Raw genomic sequence first — 20,083 nt, forward strand, 5'->3', positions numbered from 1 at the left:
TAAACCTAATAAAAATGAAGAATTATAGAAAAAAGTGGATGCTCATGATGAACCGAGATGAGAGGTTGACTTTTTTTTGTTACTCCAAGTCGTGATTTATGAAACATGAATAGCATCAATATCATTTGTGTTTCCCCATAGTTTTATGTCCCACTGAGATGGCGAATATGTAATTTGATATGAGTAATATTGAGTAAATACAGCCATCTTGCTTGGACGTTGGGATGGGAAGCACCTGTTGTCTTTGCTGAAAATGCATGTTGTTTTACAACAATAAAAAATAATAATCACGTTCGCGCTGCAAGCTACCGAGTCATCCATAAATATTTTCATAAAGATTTTTCTATTTATTTATCCCTTTAATTACCTTGTCAAATTAAACGTGTCAAAAACTATTAATCAAGAAAAGGGTTGTAGATAAGGCTGTCTTTAGGCTAAACAAAGTGACCACAAGTCTAATCCAGTGTTTTAGAGTCGATTTGTTGCCCAGTTTTTGAGAATAACTACTGAGCTGTCAACCCCCGCTGGCTCGTTAGGTCATGCGGCGTCAGTGTGCGTGCGGCGCGGGCTGAGGCGAGGTGGAGGCACGCTGCTCTCAGGGTCGCCAGTCTGAGTCGGTGCGTTAGTGTCAGCGTGTCAGTCATGGCGGGGATGTGGAGGGTGGGCGTGGCCGTGCTTCTGGTGGTGTGTGCCGGGGCGGGGGCAGACACTCGGGACAGCAGCACAGTGACCCCGCCTGACCCGCCGCCCCAAGTCACGGTCGCCTTCAAAGTGCTGCAGCGAAATGGAACCGAAGTGGGCGACGAGCGACCTCAAGGCGTGGCTGTCCTGGGCATGGGCGAAAGAGGCGCCAAGGGGAACAGATCCCTTGTGTGGGGTAGTGGATTCCCGCCCGTGCCAGCACCCCCGCCAGCACCACCCTCCCAAGACGCCCCCAGCAGACGCCTCCCCTTGCCCATAGTGACGGTGGCCAGCCGACTCCTATTCTCTCCGGAGAGGAAGGAGCGGGAGAGGGAGAGGGAGAGAGAGAACAAGGGCGCCAGGAGCTCCTTAGTCGGGGACATTCCCGTGCACAAGATCGAGTTCGCGCCCGTGCCCGAGGGAGACGTGTACCGCACCGACAAGACGCACGCCCAGTCCTCCATCCTCGCCTGGGCCGGCGCCTTCGTCTCCCTCTTGCAGCCCGCCAGCGTCCCTCTCGGTGGGTACCCGTCCGTCACTCCCCTGTCTACCCGGTCCTCAGCATGCAGCCTGATATTGCCTATTTCTTCTGTATGCAGCCCAACCTACTTTACCCTTAACATCCTAACTTCGTATTAGTGCGAGCTGTTTCCTATCCTGTGGCGAAGGATTGCTAGGAACATGTTGCAACCTTATCACATTTTTTATATCTATCACTGCCATCGTTGTCTTTGTCGTCATCGTCGTTGTCTTCCATTATCATCACCACCACCTGAATCGTCATCACTAGAACTAAATATTATATTGTCCTGATGCTATTAAGAATAGATAGAATTTGGCAACAAACACATACAGAATTCATAGATATTTTGTCGCCACAGTAAAATGAAAGGTAATCGCATGTAAAAGCAGAACGTAGCTACTGAAGCCGCTGCGCCAGTCGACTCTTAAAGAATATAAAGTTTAATAAATATAATTGACATACCACCTCAGAAACAAGAAACTTCCAGAGGCATCTTAAAGCCACAGACACACCAGCCAACAGACTCGTACCTGTATGGGATTTTATGATTGCTCTTTCTCTTAACAGCTTTTACCCATGTCGCTACTTTTTGGGATTACGATCGGATTCCCTTTGAAATATCACGCGGCAACACTGGGCTTCGAAATGCCTCTCCCTGGCTGTTCATTTCCATGGCTTACCCCTCTAGACCACTACGTCCCTAATACCCAATGGTCATATACTTTCTCTAAAGATTAAAAACACCCGGATCACCCTAGAAACAAGAAAATCCATAGTAACCTCAAACGCGAAGAAACCCAATCAAGCTGTTTCATCACGATTTCGAAACCACATGATAAAGATGCTACTCAAAGAGATATTCAAACATTACTTAAAACGACCTAACTTTATTTGAACCTTAACCCTCAGGACACATTTTGAATTATTTTGACTGTGCTAAGAGATGTGTAGCCTACTATCCGCCATTTGATACTTAGTTTTCTGTATTTGGAGAAGGTGACCTAGTGAGTTGTTTCATGAGTCTGAACCAATACCTCGAAGCTCCCTGCCTTCCATTTTCTCACAAACGGGACAGTGGTTACCTCCTTATCCGTCTCAGTATGTTTATTGGGTCAACACTAACCATCTATCGGTATGTGGTTCATTAATACAAGCGAGGAAGTCCTATGAGGAGGGATATTATCTGTATTACCACGGGAGGGACTTCACCTGAGAGAAAACGGGAGACGAGGCGGAACAGTAACGCTTGACCCGACTCGAACAGATTTTCCGAACTCATTCCCTCACCCAGGAACTTATTACTCCACTCACTCATCACATTCCTCACCCTCTTCTCCCTCATCTCCCAGACATTCACTTCCACCTAAGCCTCTCTTCTCTCCTTCCTTGGTATACCCACTTCCCTCCCTTCTTTCCTTCACTGAGATCCACGCCCTCCTTTCCTTCACTGAGATCCACGCCCTCCTTTCCTTCACTGAGATCCACGCCCTCCTTTCCTTCCCTTTTCTTCCTTTCCTAGGCATTCCCTCTCTTTCTCCCTCTCCCTGGCAACCACTCCATCTTTGCCCTTCCATCCCTCTCTCTCTGACACTCATTTCCTTACCTCCTCTCCCATCCATGACACATATTCCTCTCCCACTTCCCACTTTTCTTTCTCCCTTGCACGCATTCCTCTCCCTCCTCTCCCACCATCCCTTTGAATGGCACCTCCCACGCTTCTGTTTTCCTGGTACTCCCTTCCTCTCCGACCATCATCCCTTTCCATGACACCTATTCCTCTCCCACCTCCTACTTTTCTCCCTCCCTTCCCTCCTCTCCCACTCGACTTCCCAGAAACGACCCTCCCCTCTCCCTCCTTTTCCACCTTTCCCCATCTCCCTTGCACTCATTCCCCTTCCTCCTCATCCACCCCCCATGGCATCCACACCAGACTGGAAGTGTAGTTGGTAGGTTTCTTTACTCCGGGATAGCACGTACACGCCAACCCACCCACCACCCTCCATTCCACCTCCACCTCCTCCTCCTGCTCCTCTTTCTCCTCCTCCTCCTCCCCATCACCTGTCTAGTGCTCATTTATCCCCTCGAGGCTTCTTCTCTTTCCGGGCTTGTAACATCGAAAAAAGAGGTGCCTCGAGGTAAACGTCATATACTTTTTCTCTTGGGTGTTGTTTTTTCATCGTCTGTTTGTTTTCGTTGAGTAATGAGGTGTTATGCATCAAAGGCTTCTTGCGCAGTTGTAGCAGTAGTAGTGGTGGTGGTAGTAGTAGTAGTAGTAGTAGTAGTAGTAGTAGTAGTAGTAGTAGTAGTAGTAGTAGTTGCCGTTGTTATTTTGTTCTTTTCTTTCTTCTGTTATTATTTTCGGACATTACTTATTTAGGCGTCACTTTCCTGACTTCCGGGGAACAGTGCTGACAGGCCGGAGAGGTGAGACATGCTGAGTGCAGGAGGAGCGGGAGGAGGAAGTGGAAGTAAGAGAAGAATTGGAGAAGGAGGAAGACGGCTGTAAATGGAGAAAAAGCTTTTAAATAGAAAATACGGAAAACACTGTACACACATAACAAAACAAAAAAGTGTCATGCGCATGATTCCTGGGTTTGCAAGACGAGAACCTCCAACAAATCATGCCATACTGAGTTGCAAATATTAGCTCGTAAAAAAAAGAACACGTATGAAGTAGGATGAATAACTTCCTCAATGAAAAGAAGAAAAGAACTATAGATGCCCCAGTAACAGGATAGGCTCAACCACCAGCACCCAAAATAGTCACTTGGTTACAGCTCGTACATCAGAGAACTCCTGTAGTACTCTTTTGAGCCGTTAGAAACACAAGAAACCTACACCGTACACCTTTACCTGACCTGAATGCTCTCTTCCTCATCACTTCCTACATGTACCTTTTGAACAAACTTGTTTCGTTCTTCATAGTATAAACCAGTGACTCCCAACCTTTTTTCTGTCATTTCCCCCTGCAATCAGTTCAACGATCCGGATTCCCCCATCGTGTGGACAAGGAAAAATATAGCCAATGCTCGATATTTTCTTTCTTAATAACGCAAATAACATAATAAACAAATAGAAGCCAAACGCAAAATTTACTTGCTTAATAACACAAATCAATCAATCAACAGCCCTGACGCCCCGTTTCCGCCGGGAACTCCATGAAAGAAGAGTCTCCAGTTTTCCCTCTCCAAACATACAATTCTCGCACATCTAAGTCCTCGGATCCCTCTTTCACCCCTCTCTTTTATATATTCCTCAACTCTATCTTTCGTAGCATAAATGTTGATTTTTGCTTCTATATACTTGGAGAAAAGTCAATTCCATATTCTACGAGATTTTTTTTTCAGTCGGTTAATTGCTAGTAATATACATTTCCCTCACGTTAAATTTCCCCATGGAATCCTGAAATTTCCCCCAGGTTGGGAAATGCAGGTATAAACCCTTCAGGGGAAAAATATAAGTAAACGAATGCTTTCAAGAGGGAAGTATCAAGGCATCTCCAACCTATAAGCTACTGCTTGTGTTTTTTTTTAGATATTTCTCTCTTTTTTTTTTTTAGTGTGTGGGAGGAGCATGTTGCGTTTTTTACTGTTAAGTTTTGTCCTCGGTTTGTTTCCTTTGCTATAAGATATAAAAGGTGGAAGTCGAAGAATATCCATAGATTTTTTTTTATTCGTTTGAGCCATATTCTTACAAGCTAGTAACAAATGTGGTGTGAATTTTTTTGTTTTTCAAAAGAGGAGGCAAAACGCAAAACATTGCCCCTAATAAAAAGGAGAGGATTAATTAAAAAAAGATAATCACTTTAGATTCGAGATTCATTTAGAATACTCCACTCTTAAAAGCGTTCAAATCGTAGACGACGACTGTTCTAAAGTGAGCGATTGAACGGGATGAAAGAATGAAGATAATGGTTAACTCTTGCATTAGTAAGTTGGACAGCGTGTCTACTCACAACGAGAAAGTAGAGAAGGAGGAGACGGGAGAATGAGTTAGAGGAAAGTATACGTATAGGAGAGAGAGAGAGAGAGAGAGAGAGAGAGAGAGAGAGAGAGAGAGAGAGAGAGAGAGAGAGAGAGAGAGAGAGAGAGAGAGAGAGAGAGAGAGAGAGAGAAAGCACGTGAAGGTATGCGAATTACCTGTCTCATATTCCTGCCAAAGTTTGTGTTGTAGGTTTTCCATGCGTGGAGGAAGGAAAGAATACGTATGAGGGAGAGAGAGGAGGAGGAGGAGGAGACGAAGAGGGAAACAGGCAAAATAGTAAGAGGAGAGGAAAGGATGAGACAGGCAAAATTGTAAGAAGTATAACGGAGGAAGAGGAGAGGAGAGAAGAAGACACACGGAAAAGTAAAGTGTGTAAGGAGATAGGAGAGAAGGAGAAATAAGAGGAAATTAGTAGAAGTAGGAGAAGGATGAGTGGAAAGGAGACAAGCGAAATAGTAAGGAGGAAGAACAGACTGAAGGAGGCACGAGAAAGAGTAAAGTAGTAAAGTATGTAAAGAGGAGAAGATAGGAGAGAAGGAGAAATAAAAGGAAAGTAGTAGAAGTAGGAGAAGGAGGAGAGGAAAGGAGACAAGCGAAATAGTGAGAAGTAGTAAAAACAGACTGAAGGAGACCCGAGGAAGAGTAAAGTAGTAAAGTATGTAAGGAGGAGAAGATCGGAGAGAAGGAAGAAGAGGAAAGTAGTAGTCGGAGGAGGAGGAAGAAGAGAGAAGCCTTGGCAGTGCTCACCCCACCTGCCTCGCCCCGCATGTCGCTGCCTCCGCGTGACACTCGACCTGAACTTAAACCGCCGGTGTTGATTCCTCGATAATCTCATAAGAGCTTTTTTCGGAGTGCCGGAGACGTCCACAAAGAACAAGAGCCTCCACGAACACTAAGACGACCAACGACCTCACTGAAAAGAAGAAAAGAATCAGATATCCCAGCGCTTGATAGGACCGACCACCAGTAGTATCCAAAATGGTTAACTAAGCTATGGACATAAAGTTAAAAAAATAATATGGCACTCCTGAGATATACAAATGGTTTAGATTGCATTTGTAAAGGGTTCAGATTCTGTTTACATATAGAAGCGGTTTTACAAAGGCTCCAGATTTCATTTACCTCAAGAAGCGTCATCGTAAAAGGTTCAGATTCTAAGTTTTTACAAAGGCTCTACTACTAAGGATTCTAATACGATACACTTGCTATAAATTCCTTGCATTGTTTGGAGGACACTATACATACACTCTAGAATATTTTATAGGAAAGAATTTGTAGAAACCCATTGTATATATCATTCACTTTTTAGAAATATTTGGAGGGACTGATAGGATAAAGGATGGGGCGTATGGTCGATCAGCCCCCTCTCCTCCACTTCCCCTGTACGCTTCTGTGTATATATGCATTATGCCTAAAAAACAAAGATACATGAAAGATGGAGGCAGGAGGCGTAGAGTTAACGAATGATTGCGTGAGAGAAACGAAATGAAGGTTGGAGTGGAAGACGAGAGAGAGAGAGAGAGAGAGAGAGAGAGAGAGAGAGAGAGAGAGAGAGAGAGAGAGAGAGAGAGAGAGAGAGAGATGGGGGGGGGATGTTAATATTTAAGACGTGAAGGAGGCGGGGGAGGGAGAAGACGGGAGGGAATAAGAGAAAGGAGGAAGAGGAGGAAGGGAAGATAGAAGAGAAGAAAAGAAGATTAGCAGGAGTTATAGGGAACGCAAGTCGCTGTGTGTACAAATGATAGACACACACACACACACACACACACACACACACACACACACACACACACACACACACACACACACACACACGCACGGAAGATGAGGTTCAGGTTGTATTTTTCTGTTTTTCTTTTTACTTTTTCTTAAAAATACGTTTGAAATTCATGTTTTTTCTTCATTTTTAATTTTCTTTACTCTTCTTCCTTCATTACATTCTTTTTACTTTGAATATTTATGTCGCAAAATCATTTAGTGCATCGATTCTGCTCCTAGGAATGATACTTTGCTTTATTTTACTTTATTTTGCTTACTTTATACTTTATTTTACTTTATTTTTGGTTACTTTTTACCTACTTGGCGTTTACTATTCCTTATTTCGCATTCCTGTGGTTGATGTTTTATTTTTTTTCATGTTTCAGTCAAGCTCATGTGTGTGTGTGTGTGTGTGTGGGTGTGTGGGTGTGTGCTTACCACCTGGCTTCGGCCCTTTCGTGTCGATGAGACTCAAGAGCTTTCACGTGTTCTCGTAAGACCATGAAAAAAAGGAGAAAAGAACAAGGTCGTCCGCGTGTGTTTGACGTATAGAACCGTGGAGCGTCTTTTCGTTGTACTTATATAAAACAAATAGTACTGTGTTAAACTAAAGCTGAGATATGATAATGAACTATAGTCAAATGAATGTTTATCCATATTTTGACCATGGTTAATTTTCATACCTCATTTCACTTTACCAGAATCATTTTCACTTTCTTTTTTTACAGTACAGGAAGCAACTCAAGGGCAACAAAAAGAAAGTGTAGAAAAGAAAAAGCCCGCTGAAGAAGAATATTGCGAACGAAGTGGCGAACATAACCCACTACAAGACTAATGTTTCGGTCCAAATGTAAACTCGCACAGACCTATAGTGAAACCAAATTGTCGAGTCCGTTTTGGCGTTGGCTCCCGCGGGTCCATTTCTCCCCTATGCTCTGCCACACAGTCCCAACACCTATTTTTTTCCTCACATATGTTACCTATAGTTCACATATGAAAGGAAGGGATAGGTGTTGGGACTGTGTGGCAGAGCAGAGGGGAGGAAAGGACCACGAGAGCCTACGCCAGACCGGCCTTGACATATTTGGAAGACTATAGTTTAAAGGGATACGATTAATGTCAGACGAAAATTCAATGAGTGGTGTAATTTTTTAGGATAAATGATTCTACGATGATTACCATTTTACCTTTTTTCCCGGCCTCGGTATAGCTTTATGGCAATGTTTAAACACGTATCCTTTATCACTTTAATTTGGTGTTATCCTCATCATTCATCATAAAATTCTTGTCATTGTTTTGTTTTTTTCCTTATTAGATATTTTACAGACATGATTTGGCTACTTTCATAAATCATCATTATAATTATCGTGTAGTATGTGTCATTTTTATCATTGTTTTTCCTTATCAGATCTTTTGCGGATACGATTGAGCTACTTTTATATAATAACACTATTTTCATCATGTACTCTTTATATTTATCATTGTCATTCATTATCAAAAGTTTTATCATTGTTTCTTATTCCGCATCAGATCTTTGACGGACGGAATTGGGTTAGTTTCATATATTATCATTTTCATGCATTATATCCTACCCTACCCCACTTTTCAGATCTCATACGCGCCGCCTGGGAACAACGCGTCTCCGGGGAAGAGCTCATCAGAGAGGTACGTAAAGTTAACACGAGAGTGACCCTTTTATATACCACTGATCCTCCTCTCCTCTTTTCTGTCATATCATTGTATCCAGCATAGAAGCGTAGCATTTCTTCATCGGCTCTGCCTTTGCATTGTTATCTGTTTTAGTATAGGTTTTATTTTCTGATTCGAGATAATCTGCCAGCTTTTATTTTTTACCTGATCTAGCAGTTGCCCTTCTCAGTTTTTCGTCTCGTTGCAGTTTTGGCTGTTTTATTTTCAACTGATGTATTCGGTCTAGTGCATGAAGTCAGTCAGCCATGCAGTCAATCAGTCATTCATTTAGTCAGCCATTCAGTCAGTCAATCAGCCAGTCATGCAGTCAGTCAGTCAATCACCAGGCAGTCAGTCAGTCAACCACGCAGTAAATCAGTCAGCCATGCAGCGAGTCAATCAGCCAATCATTCAATCAGCCATTCAGCCAGTAAACCATTTAGTCAGTCAAATCAACCCTCTTCCTCTACCTTTCCCACAGTCGTTGAAGGTCGAGCCTGGCTTCGTGGCGTGCATGGGTGTAGCCGTGGGCCTGGCCGTGGGGGTGCCTGCTGTGGGGCTGTTCGTGTGCTGCTGCCGGCTGTGTGGGCGCTGTGGGGGCAGCAAGACGCAGCACCACCACACCTCCTGCTTCAACTGCCAGCGACGCAGCCTCATCGTCTTCCTTTCCGCAATATCCTCCGCTTTGCTGTGAGTGGCTGATTATATAGTAGTAGTGGTAGTAGTAGTAGTAGTAGTAGTAGTAGTAGGGCAATGGTAAAGTTGGGGGTATATGTTAAAGTTGTGCGTGGCCTCGGTGCACATCTCCTTCACATTGGCCCTTGAGTCTGTGGCGGGAGGTAACTCGCTGGTGTATTGGTGTTGATGATGAGGTTGTTATTGTATGCTGGTAGTGGTAGTGAAGGTGTTGGTAATGGTTTTAGTGTTAATGGAGGTGTTGGTGTTGCCGGCTGGGTGTGGTAGTGGTAGTGGTGGTGGTGGCTGTGATTGCAGGTAAGGAATGGGAATGATGGTGTTGATAATAGTGATGTTGATGTTGATGGAGTTCTTGGAGTGATGATATACTGCTGTTACTGAGAATTAAGAGTGCTAGTTAAAGCGTTGGATAAGGGGGGCATTGGTGTTGACAGTGGTGTTGACAGTGGTGTTAATTGAAGATCTCGGTGTTGCAGGCTGGGCGTGGTGGTGGTGGTGGTGAGCAACGAGCGTCTGGGGTCCACGGTGGGGGTGGCGCAGCGCAGCGTCCACAACAACGTGCGGGACCTCGACACCTTCCTCGCCAACACCAAGATGCAACTTCGCTTCCTCGTCACCAACGCCTACGAGCAGACCACGGACGCCATCTTCAACGACCTCGATGGTGAGAGACTGTCCTTCTTTATGGTGGTGGTGATATGAGAATAGTAGTAGTAGTAGTAGTAGGAGGAGGAGGAGGAGGAGGAGGAGAAGGAGGAGGGGGAAAAGGAGAAGGAAAAAGAAGAGGGAGGAAAAAGAAGGAAAGGAAAGAAAGAAACAAAAAAAAAGAGCAAGAAGATATAGCAAAACAAGGGAGAGATCTTCTTCTTCTTCTTCTTCTTCTTCTTCTTTTTCTTCTTCTTCTTCTTCTTCTTCTTCATTATCATCATCTCCTTTACCTTTGCCATCTGTGCCTCGTTCCAGACATCGAGTACCTGCTTGGGCGGCCACTCCAGCGGGAACTAGCGGCGGAAGCCCAGATAGAGGTGGCCCTCGACTCCCTCCTACACATCAGCAGCAGTAAGGCCTAAGCGCGATCTCGTTCTTGTTGATATGCGCTGATTTGTCTTTGTATACGCGGTTTTGATCAGTTATATGAGGTTTTGTTTAGCAATGTGCGGTTTTAGATATTTCCTTTTTATTTAATTTTTGTGGTATTTTTTTCTCACAGTATTTTCGGTTGTCTTTCACTATATACGAGTTTGCCCTTTACCGTTTGCTGCTTTGTTTCTCGATACGCGGTTCTGATTCAGTGTACGCGGTTTTAATTCCCTATACGTGGTCTTAATTCGTACTAGGTGGTTTTCTTTATCTATATGCATTTTTTTCTAACTAAGGCGTTCACCTTTTCCCCTCTCGTATTTTGTTTCATTATTTTTTTTTCTTTGCTCCTTGAGGTCTGAGGAACATCGCCAGCCGTATGAGGACCCTTGAGGAGTCCCGGTCACAGGCAGCAGCGCGGGCAGAGGAGGTGAGTTCGATGGGTCCTCTTGTGGTACTCTCCTTCGGCTCTCTTGGAGGTCGTGTGACAGACCCTTTGTTTAGGCTATCTTTAGGACTATTGTTAGCAGAAAAAAAGTAGCTGGACAGGGATTTTGTTTACATTATGCTCTTATTTATTGAAGTTAACCAGTTTTTTTTTTTTGTGTGTGTGTGTGTTTATGTCAAGAATGAGTTATCGTTTGTCTTGAAATTAGTACGTGTTTCTGATTTGATTTTGTTTTATTAATTTATCTTACTAATGTTTTCTCTTTCCTTCTGCTCCTCCTTTTCTTCTTGTTCTTGTTATTCTTGTTCTTGTTCTTCGTGTTGATGTTCTTGTTTTTGTTAGTTTTTTCTGCTATTTATTTTCTTCTTATCCTCACTCTTCTTCTTCCCTCCTCCTCCTCCTCCTCTTCCTCGTCCTCGTCGTCGCCGGCTACGCAGCTTCGTGGTCGCCTAGCGGAGTTGACGGCGGACATCCAGCGCTTCGTGTCCCGCTGCTCGCTGGAGGACATGGAGCTGTGCGCCACGCTGGACACTCGTGGCCTGGACATCGGCTCCCGGTTCGACAGCGTGAGTCCCGGTCGATTCTCCTGGCGATAGCATTGAACAGCGTGACAGAGTTATTCCTTTTAAGCACCTCACATTCATAACAGTATTTTTTTCCTCTTTATTTATCCATTCCACCTCGCGACCTTCCTCATTTTTTTAAAGTGTCGAGTAGCGTGGTAGTGAGAGCTCGCTTTCCTATTTTTTTCTCTCCCCATCTTTCCTCTCCACGAGTTCTTGGCAATGGAAATAAGATGAATATGTGCAAAATAATAATATCAGTTTTCTCTCATAGTTAATCAAGAGTTGCCATGGTCTATTTGGTCTAAGTCATCCCGTTTCTTTCCGTCTTGTGTTGCAGTTTTCCTTCTCGGAGCAGCTGCGTCACTTGGCGGCGGTGGAGAACCAGAACCTGACGGAGACGGCCCGACACGCACGCCTCGAGTTTGAGAACATCCCCTCGTACGTGGAGGCCATGACACGCTCCACCCGCCAAGGTAAGATAATCAAAACATGCCATTAAGACGTGCATGTTGTGAAGGTGTAAACTAACATGTGACACGGGCGCATATTTCTGAACTCTATGTGTGACTTAACCCAACCTCACCTCAACTCACCTTACCAAAACTGGGCTATATATATGCCAGCCAGCCCACCGAATGCTCATCAATGCTTGTCCAATACCTCACCTTCCTCCCGTCCAGAGGTGAAGAGCATGGTGAGGGAGTACCGCGCGCCTCTCTACACCAAGGTGCGGGGCCTGGACGGCGTGGCCTTTGATCTGGAGGTGCGCACGAGGGACCTCACGTGGCGCTTCGACCGAGCCGCTGCCATCCTGCTGGACCACGAAACCTACCGCTGGTACACGGGTCTCTGTGAGTGCCGAAAGGATTTGTTGGTTGATACTTGCTTGTAGAGACACAGGGATGATGAGCTGTTTTGTGTTCATGACATAAGTTTGTTGACGGTGCTTTTTGGCGTAGTATTAACTTAAGGGGCGTTTGAAGTGTCTGTGCGGGATGGTAAAGGATTGTGTTCATACGTGAAGGACCTACTTTGAATGTATGATATGTGTATAGATTAAGGTAGTGCTTTTACAACAACAACAACAACAACAACAACAATGCCTACTACTATTAACACTCTCACAAGAAAAAAATTGAAAGTAATAACGAGGTCGTGAGAGGAAGACGAAGGAAGACAAATGCATAATCACTTATATACCACAACTACACCTACTACCAATGATATACCACCACCACCACTTCCATTACTACTACTGCTACTATTACTATCACTACTGTTACCATCGCCGCAGCTATCTCCGTCGCCCTGGGCCTGGTGTGGGTGCTGGTGACGGTCGGCGTGTGTTGTGGCAGCTCGGCGAACAACGGCGAAGACTCACCCACCGAGCGGTCCTGTGCGTCCAACTCCGCGGGACAGACTTTGATCTCGTGAGTGTGTTGTATGTTGTTGTGATGCTTGGTATTTGTGTTTTTGTTCGTGTTCATGGTTGTTGTTTATTTCTTTTTCTTTTTTTATGTTTTCATCTTCTTGGTCATGTGTTTTTTTTCTTTTGTCTTCGTTGTTTTTCTTTTCTTCTTGGTTGTGATTTCCTTTTTTTTCTTTTGGATTGTTTTTCTTTTCTTCTTGGTTATGTTTTTCCTTGTTTTTCACTTTCTTCTTGGTTAGTTTCCTTCTTCTTGATTGTGCTGTTCTCCTTCTTCTCCCTCCTCTTCTTCCTCTTCTTCTTTCTTTCTTTCTTTCTTTCGTCATCTTTCCTTGTTCATGTTTGTATTGTTATTCATCCTCTTCTGTATTATCATCATCATTGCCGTTTCTTTTATGCCGTTCCAAAATACACATGCCACAAACAGCCTTCTATCTTTTTTTTTTTTTTTTTTTTTTTTTTACAGCAGAGGAGTCAGTTCAAGGGCATAAAAAAAAGGTACACCATCACTCCTCATTCGAACCCCTCTACACCCACCTACACAAACTCAATACACCCTGAGTAACCTCACACATCTTTCCTCCACTCTAGGTCTGTTTTCTTCATGTTCCTGGTGTCCGGCGTGCTGTGGGTGGCGGTGATGGTCCTGTTCCTGATCGGGGCCCACGCACACGCCTTCATCTGTCACCCACTCTACGAGGAGCCCAACTTCCCCACCCTCACCCACCTCCTCGACCACTCCGGCATGGTGTACCAGAACCGCCCCGTCCTTACCAACCTCCTCCACCCCGGTCGAGATGTCCAACTCAACATGGGGAACGTGCTGAAGTAGGAACATCGACTTAATTTCTTTTTTACTTATTTTTCCCCCATTGTTTTGTTTAATTTCTTTTTTACTTATTTTTCCCCCATTGTTTTGTTATCTGTTTAAAGCTATCTAGTTCTTCGATATTCATCTATTTACACACCCTTACCACGCTGGAGTTTGGTGTTATTATGGATATTATCGCACTTCATCTTCATGGTATAATATAATAATTGGAATGCTTTATTTTCATATGGTGGAAACTGCGCCACAAAATCATAAAAAAACTATGTTGTTTCGTATACGCTGCTGTTAATTACACCTCGCCAGTATTTTCCTTTCCTGCAAAACTACCCACAAACTCATCTGAGAACAATACCATCTCGCTTATGTTGCTGATTATAACACCCCACCTATCTTTTCCTTAAGGATAAGATTACCCACAAACCTATCTCAAAACAATACCATTTCGCTTACGTTGCTGGTATAACACCCCCAACAACCTCTTCCTTTTCTGCAAAATTACCCACAAACTCATCTGAAAAGAGTAGGCTACCATCTCGCGCACGCTGCTAGCAATAACACCTCACCAATCTTTCCTTTTGTGAACTTACGTCAGATTTCGTAAACGTCGTATTAGTATTTATTAACAATTATGTGGCTGGTTAGGCTCTTTAATACCATTTCTGGGGCGGAGTTAGAAGTCAAATCCCCTTGCAGCCAGTGTCGGGAGGGCAGGACGGCCTACGAGGTGTTCCAGCTGCGTCATTACTTCGACCTGGAGGAGGAGGTCACGCGCCGCACCACCTTCGACCTCTCTGACAGCCTTGGCCGCCTCAAGGTTAACTTGTCCCAGGTACAGCTGCTGTCCCCTGAGGCGGAGGTACACCTCGACCAGTTCCTCAATTCCATCAAGATCGACCTCATGCCCTACAGGAAGGAGGTAAGCACCTAAAACTGTCACTTAGAATGGGAAGCGACAATCATAAGAATAACAGTGGCTGGTAGCCTAATATCGTAAAGAGGGAGGTGAAGAGGTAAAATTCTTGCAACTGACTCTCTCGTTTTGTTTTCTTGACAGGAGCATCGCGCCCAGATGACTTTTTGTTTTTTTGTGTTTTTCCCCTTGAGTTGCTTCCTTTACCGTAAAAAAAAAATGTGCCGAGGTTCTTTAAAATGATAAAAAGAATGGTAACCGATCATCAGACCTACGTGATATTTATGTATAAGAAGACGAGATCAATAAGAACAACAATGAAACGAACGCATAGGTACTACTACAAAAAATAACGAGGATAAACAGCTGCCTACAAAGCAGGATCACTAAACAAAATAAGACCAACGATAATTATAAGCTACACAGATAGACAAGCAAGTCACGTAAAAAACAAAGAAATAAGGACCAAGAAATACAGACCGTAACATTAACTAATTTCTCTCTCTCTCTCTCTCTCTCTCTCTCTCTCTCTCTCTCTCTCTCTCTCTCTCTCCCTACAGATGGAGAAGCCTTTAGTCAAGAAGAACCTCCCGGCCTTAGCGGAGCAGATGCAGACGGTGGCCGGTCAGCTGCGCTCCGTATCCGCCTCCGCCGAGCTGTTCCGTATGGTGTCTAGGGTTCGCAACCTCATCACCACGACGCTGTACCCGCTGGAGAAGAGAAAGGTGGGTTAGAATTTACATAGATTTACATAGGTATTCAGACCACACAGGTCTTAGGTGGTGTGTCGTTAAACCTATATGAAATTGCATCAGATCAAATGGCCACCAAGACTGTTTTTTATACTTTGGCGAATTAAGGTGAAGGAAGTGGCGGTCGAGAGAGAGAGAGAGAGAGAGAGAGAGAGAGAGAGAGAGAGAGAGAGAGAGAGATTGATTGATTGACAGAAAATGCAATAATCGGACATAATCACACTAACACTTCGTACTTGTGTGTGTGTGTGTGTGCCCGCCCCCCAGGAGGACGTGACGTACCAGGTGGCCACGCTGGACCTGGAGGCCATGCCCCTGCAGCGACAGATCAACCAGAGCGCCGGCCACCTCAGGACCATCCAGTACTTCATCCACAACCACGGTTCATCCCTCGCCGCCGCCGTGAGTACTGTTAGTTGGCTTATTGACCACAACACTGCACATAATTTCAAAACATTTATAAATATTGAATTCCATATAGTAAACTAATGTACAGTAAGCAGACCTGTTATGGGGGGAATATGTAGATTACCGTAAAGCCACTCCGCCTAACCTGACCTAACCTGACCTAACCTAACCTAACCTAACGTACCCCATCCGCTGCCATAGTGCAATGTGCTATAGGCAGTGCTCATAAACTTTTTGCATTATTATATTGAAATTTCTTTAGCTTTCTGGAAGCTATTAGTTACTGCACTGCATTCAGAGACCGAAATACAATAAAGTAAGCATTAACTGCACGCGAGATGGCCACCAGAAATTCAATATTATCCTTGTTTTTTAAGTGTATGAACTATCAGTAGTACATTTTTGGTGGGTACACACCTATGAGAGACGTATTTATTATCTCACATTTTACGGCTCACCAATCTCTGTGTGGTGGCAGAAAGCGCGGGGCTACGTGGAGCGACTCACGGCCTACACGCGCCAGTTCGCGACGCACGTGAGGAACTCTGCCCTGCACACGGTGGCGCCCTGCACCCCTGTGTGGGACCTGTACGACTCGGCTCGTGGGTTGGCCTGCAAGGGCATCATTGAACCTCTGGTAAGTTTGGGCGGGAGAGAATATCACTCCTGTCATCCCACATAACCACCTCTCTCACCTCACAAACTTCATATCTCCTAATTCTCGTTCTTATTAGTATTTCTCTTACACTAAGCCTTATCTCCTAACCTTCATCCTTATTAAAAAAAAGATACTTATCACAAAGAAAACTACATCTTACCCTCTTGAATTCCTTCAGTTCTCTTCGTCATTTTTGCTCTTTTAATATAAACAGCAGTATTTTTGTTGTTGCAGACAATTTACAATTTTAAGCATACGTGCGTTCCGAGTGTTGCATGCGTGTTTGTGTGAGTGCTTTGTTTAAACGTTTTTTTTTTAAGCTTGTTTGCAATACAGTAGTGTATCTATATATTCTCTAATGAATGAGTAAGCTAAGCCTATTTACCTCTGCATGTTATGTGTGTTTTGGAGTGGTGCTTACAGTAGTGTAGCAAAGATGGTCATTGCTTCACTGTTTTGGTCCCCCACGTAACGCCACTCGCCCCTCAGAACGCCCTCTGGCTGGCCACGAGTTGGTGTCTGCTGCTCTTCCTGCCCTCCATCTGTCTGGGGCTGGCCTTGGCACGCTTCTTCCTCCGCATGGACTACGATGATGACACGCTTCCGCTGTGAGTCTCTCTCTCTCTCTCTCTCTCTCTCTCTCTCTCTCTCTCTCTCTCTCTCTCTCTCTCTCATATGGGTTTTATTTTTGTTTTTCACTGCTAAATGTAACCAATGTTTATCTTATTCATCATCTGTTCTAATTCTGAGAGGATGCTTTTTTTTTAATTACATTTCAGATTAGAGGCTTCATCAATCTTGGTTATGAAAACATCCTCGAGATCTTGTCTGTTTTCTTCTCCTGTCAGCACTTTTCTTTCCTGGTCTTCCCGTTGATGGCTTTCTTCCTTTTTAGCTTGTGTCAGTACATGCTTATCGTTCTTCCTGAGTGTGCATGTGTGTGTTCATGTTCCAGGCACTCGAACGGTTCCCCTCCCGAGTCGAACACTAATCTGCAGGGAGGGTCGTGGAGCTACAAGGAGAGGGACTTCGGGGGTCAGCGACAGTCCTACACCCCCCACCACCACCAGCACAACGGGTGAGTGTCTGCCTGCTTGCACGGGTCAGGGTGGGGAGGAGGCAGGTCAGGCAGATCGAGTGCCTGGCCGCCATGGAGACAGTACATTGTATTCCGTGCCCCTCTTTCGGTGTTTTGGTCACCCAGCATTTGGTGACCCGAAGTGACCTGTTGTTTTATACTCTCACGCGTTGGTATCTGCTTGTGTCGGTCGCCTTGCCCTCCACGTCCCTCCGCGTCATTGTAACAACTGCCCCTTTAGCTGCCAGCCCCTAACCCTTGCATTTGCAAGAGCAAGGCACAAATACGTGCACCACTAATCCCTCCGTCTCAAATGACATGCACCCACCCTATATATACCCTCGTTGAAGTAGACCCTCATGCGTTCCCCCTCCCTCCCTTCCTCCCTCCGTGACGGACAGAGCGAGCCCCCATGCTTTCAGGATGGAGATGAGGAGGCGGGACCGGCAACCTTCCAGCCGCAGGGGATCCCGCGCGTCGAAGGACCCCGATGAGATGATGGCCGTGGCGCAGGTGGCCGCGTGGCGCGACGCGTGGAAGGCCGGCGCGAGCTTCGTCACGCTGGAACTGGTGTCGCACCACGTGCATCGGCCCCTCGAGTGGGTGCGGGAGCACTGGGACGACGATCCCCGCATTGGCATCCCCGACGCCAGTGCGGCGGCGGCAGCGGTGTACGCTGAGCCTCCCCACGAGAGGAAGTGCAGCATTGCCCTCAGTGACTGCTGCGAGAGGTCACCCTACACCTGAGATAAGTCCTGCATCACCACTACTACGCTCGCATCACTACGGTACGCGCCCAGCTGCCACCCTCCACACCACGCTTGTGCCCTTCGTCCCCCTCCATCCTACGCCCTAGCACTTCCCCTGCCGCCTAGTCTGCTTTCCCTTGCCCCACCTTTCTCCTTCAGTGGGATCGACGCCTCTTGGGGCAAGGTTCGTATGACGCTGACCGTCATATGATGGAAGCGGTGTGTGACTTTTGCAGTCTCTTGCCTGTGTGTGTAGCATGAGGGAGGACCTTTTGCATCAAGGTGCGCTGCATGGTCTATGCACTCCCCTGTGTGTGACTTGGGGAGAGGAGGGGGGTGCTTGAGCTAAGCGGTTTGAAATGTTATTATTTAGTTAAAGAAAAGGAGCCTCTTTTCAGTGCTGCTAAAAATATCCACTATGCTGTTTGTCTTCAGCTGCTGCTGCTCTTACACTTCATCTACGCAAGAATTTTATGCTAGGATACGGATAGTTGCAGTTTGTGTTTGTGTGGAGGGAGGGTGAAAAATTAGCTACATGAAGTAGCAGTTAGTAGGGGCAGGTAGACAACCGCTGTGAGCCTCCAACTAGCACCAGCAGTATGTGGTGGAGCTGACGCCTTGTCGTTGTTCCAGACGCAAGCACTGGTGACGCGCCCGGGGCTTCAAGGGCCTTGCCGCGTCACGTGCCGCGTGTGACCCAACACCTGAGTCCGTCTGGAACACTCCCTCTCCTGGCTCCCCCTCGCCGCCGTCCGCCTGACAAACACCAACAGACCGGCTCTGCTCGAAGATCCAGACTCCATACTATGGAAAGCCTTGGGTCGGGCCGGACCCTGTGTCTCCTAGATGTTGTAAGGTGTAGTCTTTGTTGACGCCCAACTGTGTTGTGGGCTGTGATAACCTCAGACTTGGTCCTTTCAGCTATAAGTGTAGTGCTTATGTTAACTTGTGTGTGTGCGATGTGCGTATGAACCAAGGGAATTAATGTAAGCTGGATCACTTCACCTCCATCGGGTCTTTCACAGCAGAAACTTGTTGACTTTACGTGCTGCAGAGACGGAAAAATACCGATCACTTTTTGTTGTTGTTGTTGTTACATGGGCAAGGCAATCAAACACTTTATGTTCAATGGAGCTCTTTTACTCCTGTCAAGCAGAATTACCGAAGTGAGTGGTTTCGCTGCCCAGAGTTAACGAAAACGACCAACTACTTGCACATTATTTCTTTATTTGTCCATTAACAAGTTTAGTAGCTAATTGTCTTGACACCATACAGGCATGTAGGCTACATCAGCCTGGGATATTTTCATAAGTTCTACAGACCCTCTCACTTTAGTGCGTTGTCAGCTCCAGTCACTCCTTCCAGCATGAAGGAAGAGGCCACTGCCAGAGTCCGTCCCATGGTACTGCCCCGTATAGGTATAGCTGAACGGCGATACCTCTAGTGGGCATCCCGCAGCAGGGCTCTTAATTGTTAGGTAGAGTCTATCAGACCACTATATTACCTATGTAAAGTGAGGAATTACTAGTCATTACTGTTAGTTGTCTTCATGTTTTTATACTCTTCTATTACATAAGTACTCATCACTATAGATATCATACATTACGGCTAGTTTCATATTCTTGCCATGTTACATAGTCCCAATGTCTACCACTAGTGTCTGAATTGTGTGGGTATGAAATGATCACCTTTTAATTAACCTTAGCCAAGAATAAAGAATAAGATGGATGGGAGGCGCGTATTCCATAACCCCTCAACACATAACACTACCTCCCGCATGACAGCAGGCGCGAGGCAAGAAGAAATCTGGGATCATCAACACTGTACACGTCGCATAACTGTGCT

At 45.4% G+C, this 20,083-nt stretch overlaps 1 protein-coding gene across 8 annotated transcripts; it reads left to right on the forward strand.

The window, feature by feature from the left end:
* The first annotated feature begins 411 nt into the window (after positions 1 to 411).
* LOC127003335 (prominin-1-A-like) lies at positions 412 to 19,969 on the forward strand. 8 transcript variants are annotated; one of them, XR_007757040.1, is made up of 19 exons: positions 412 to 1,201; positions 8,556 to 8,611; positions 9,117 to 9,325; positions 9,808 to 9,995; positions 10,295 to 10,390; positions 10,768 to 10,841; positions 11,297 to 11,425; positions 11,763 to 11,898; positions 12,106 to 12,276; positions 12,720 to 12,855; positions 13,443 to 13,679; positions 14,377 to 14,599; positions 15,154 to 15,318; positions 15,613 to 15,747; positions 16,232 to 16,390; positions 16,901 to 17,019; positions 17,367 to 17,489; positions 17,891 to 18,422; positions 18,872 to 19,969. XR_007757040.1 is itself a non-coding variant. In XM_050869841.1 (19 exons), the coding sequence occupies exons 1-18, from the start codon at positions 643 to 645 to the stop codon at positions 18,234 to 18,236; spliced, it is 3,261 nt and encodes a 1,086-aa protein (XP_050725798.1). In that variant the 5' UTR covers positions 412 to 642; the 3' UTR covers positions 18,237 to 18,277; positions 18,872 to 19,969. The 8 variants fall into 8 exon arrangements, 4 of the variants coding, with proteins under 4 accessions (XP_050725798.1, XP_050725797.1, XP_050725799.1 ...); XM_050869841.1 differs by having other exon boundaries at positions 17,891 to 18,277; XM_050869840.1 differs by having other exon boundaries at positions 17,891 to 19,969.
* The last annotated feature ends 114 nt before the right edge of the window (positions 19,970 to 20,083 follow it).

This window comes from Eriocheir sinensis, chromosome 25, assembly GCF_024679095.1.
Source record: "Eriocheir sinensis breed Jianghai 21 chromosome 25, ASM2467909v1, whole genome shotgun sequence".
In the NCBI taxonomy this organism is placed as follows: Eukaryota; Metazoa; Arthropoda; class Malacostraca; order Decapoda; family Varunidae; genus Eriocheir; species Eriocheir sinensis.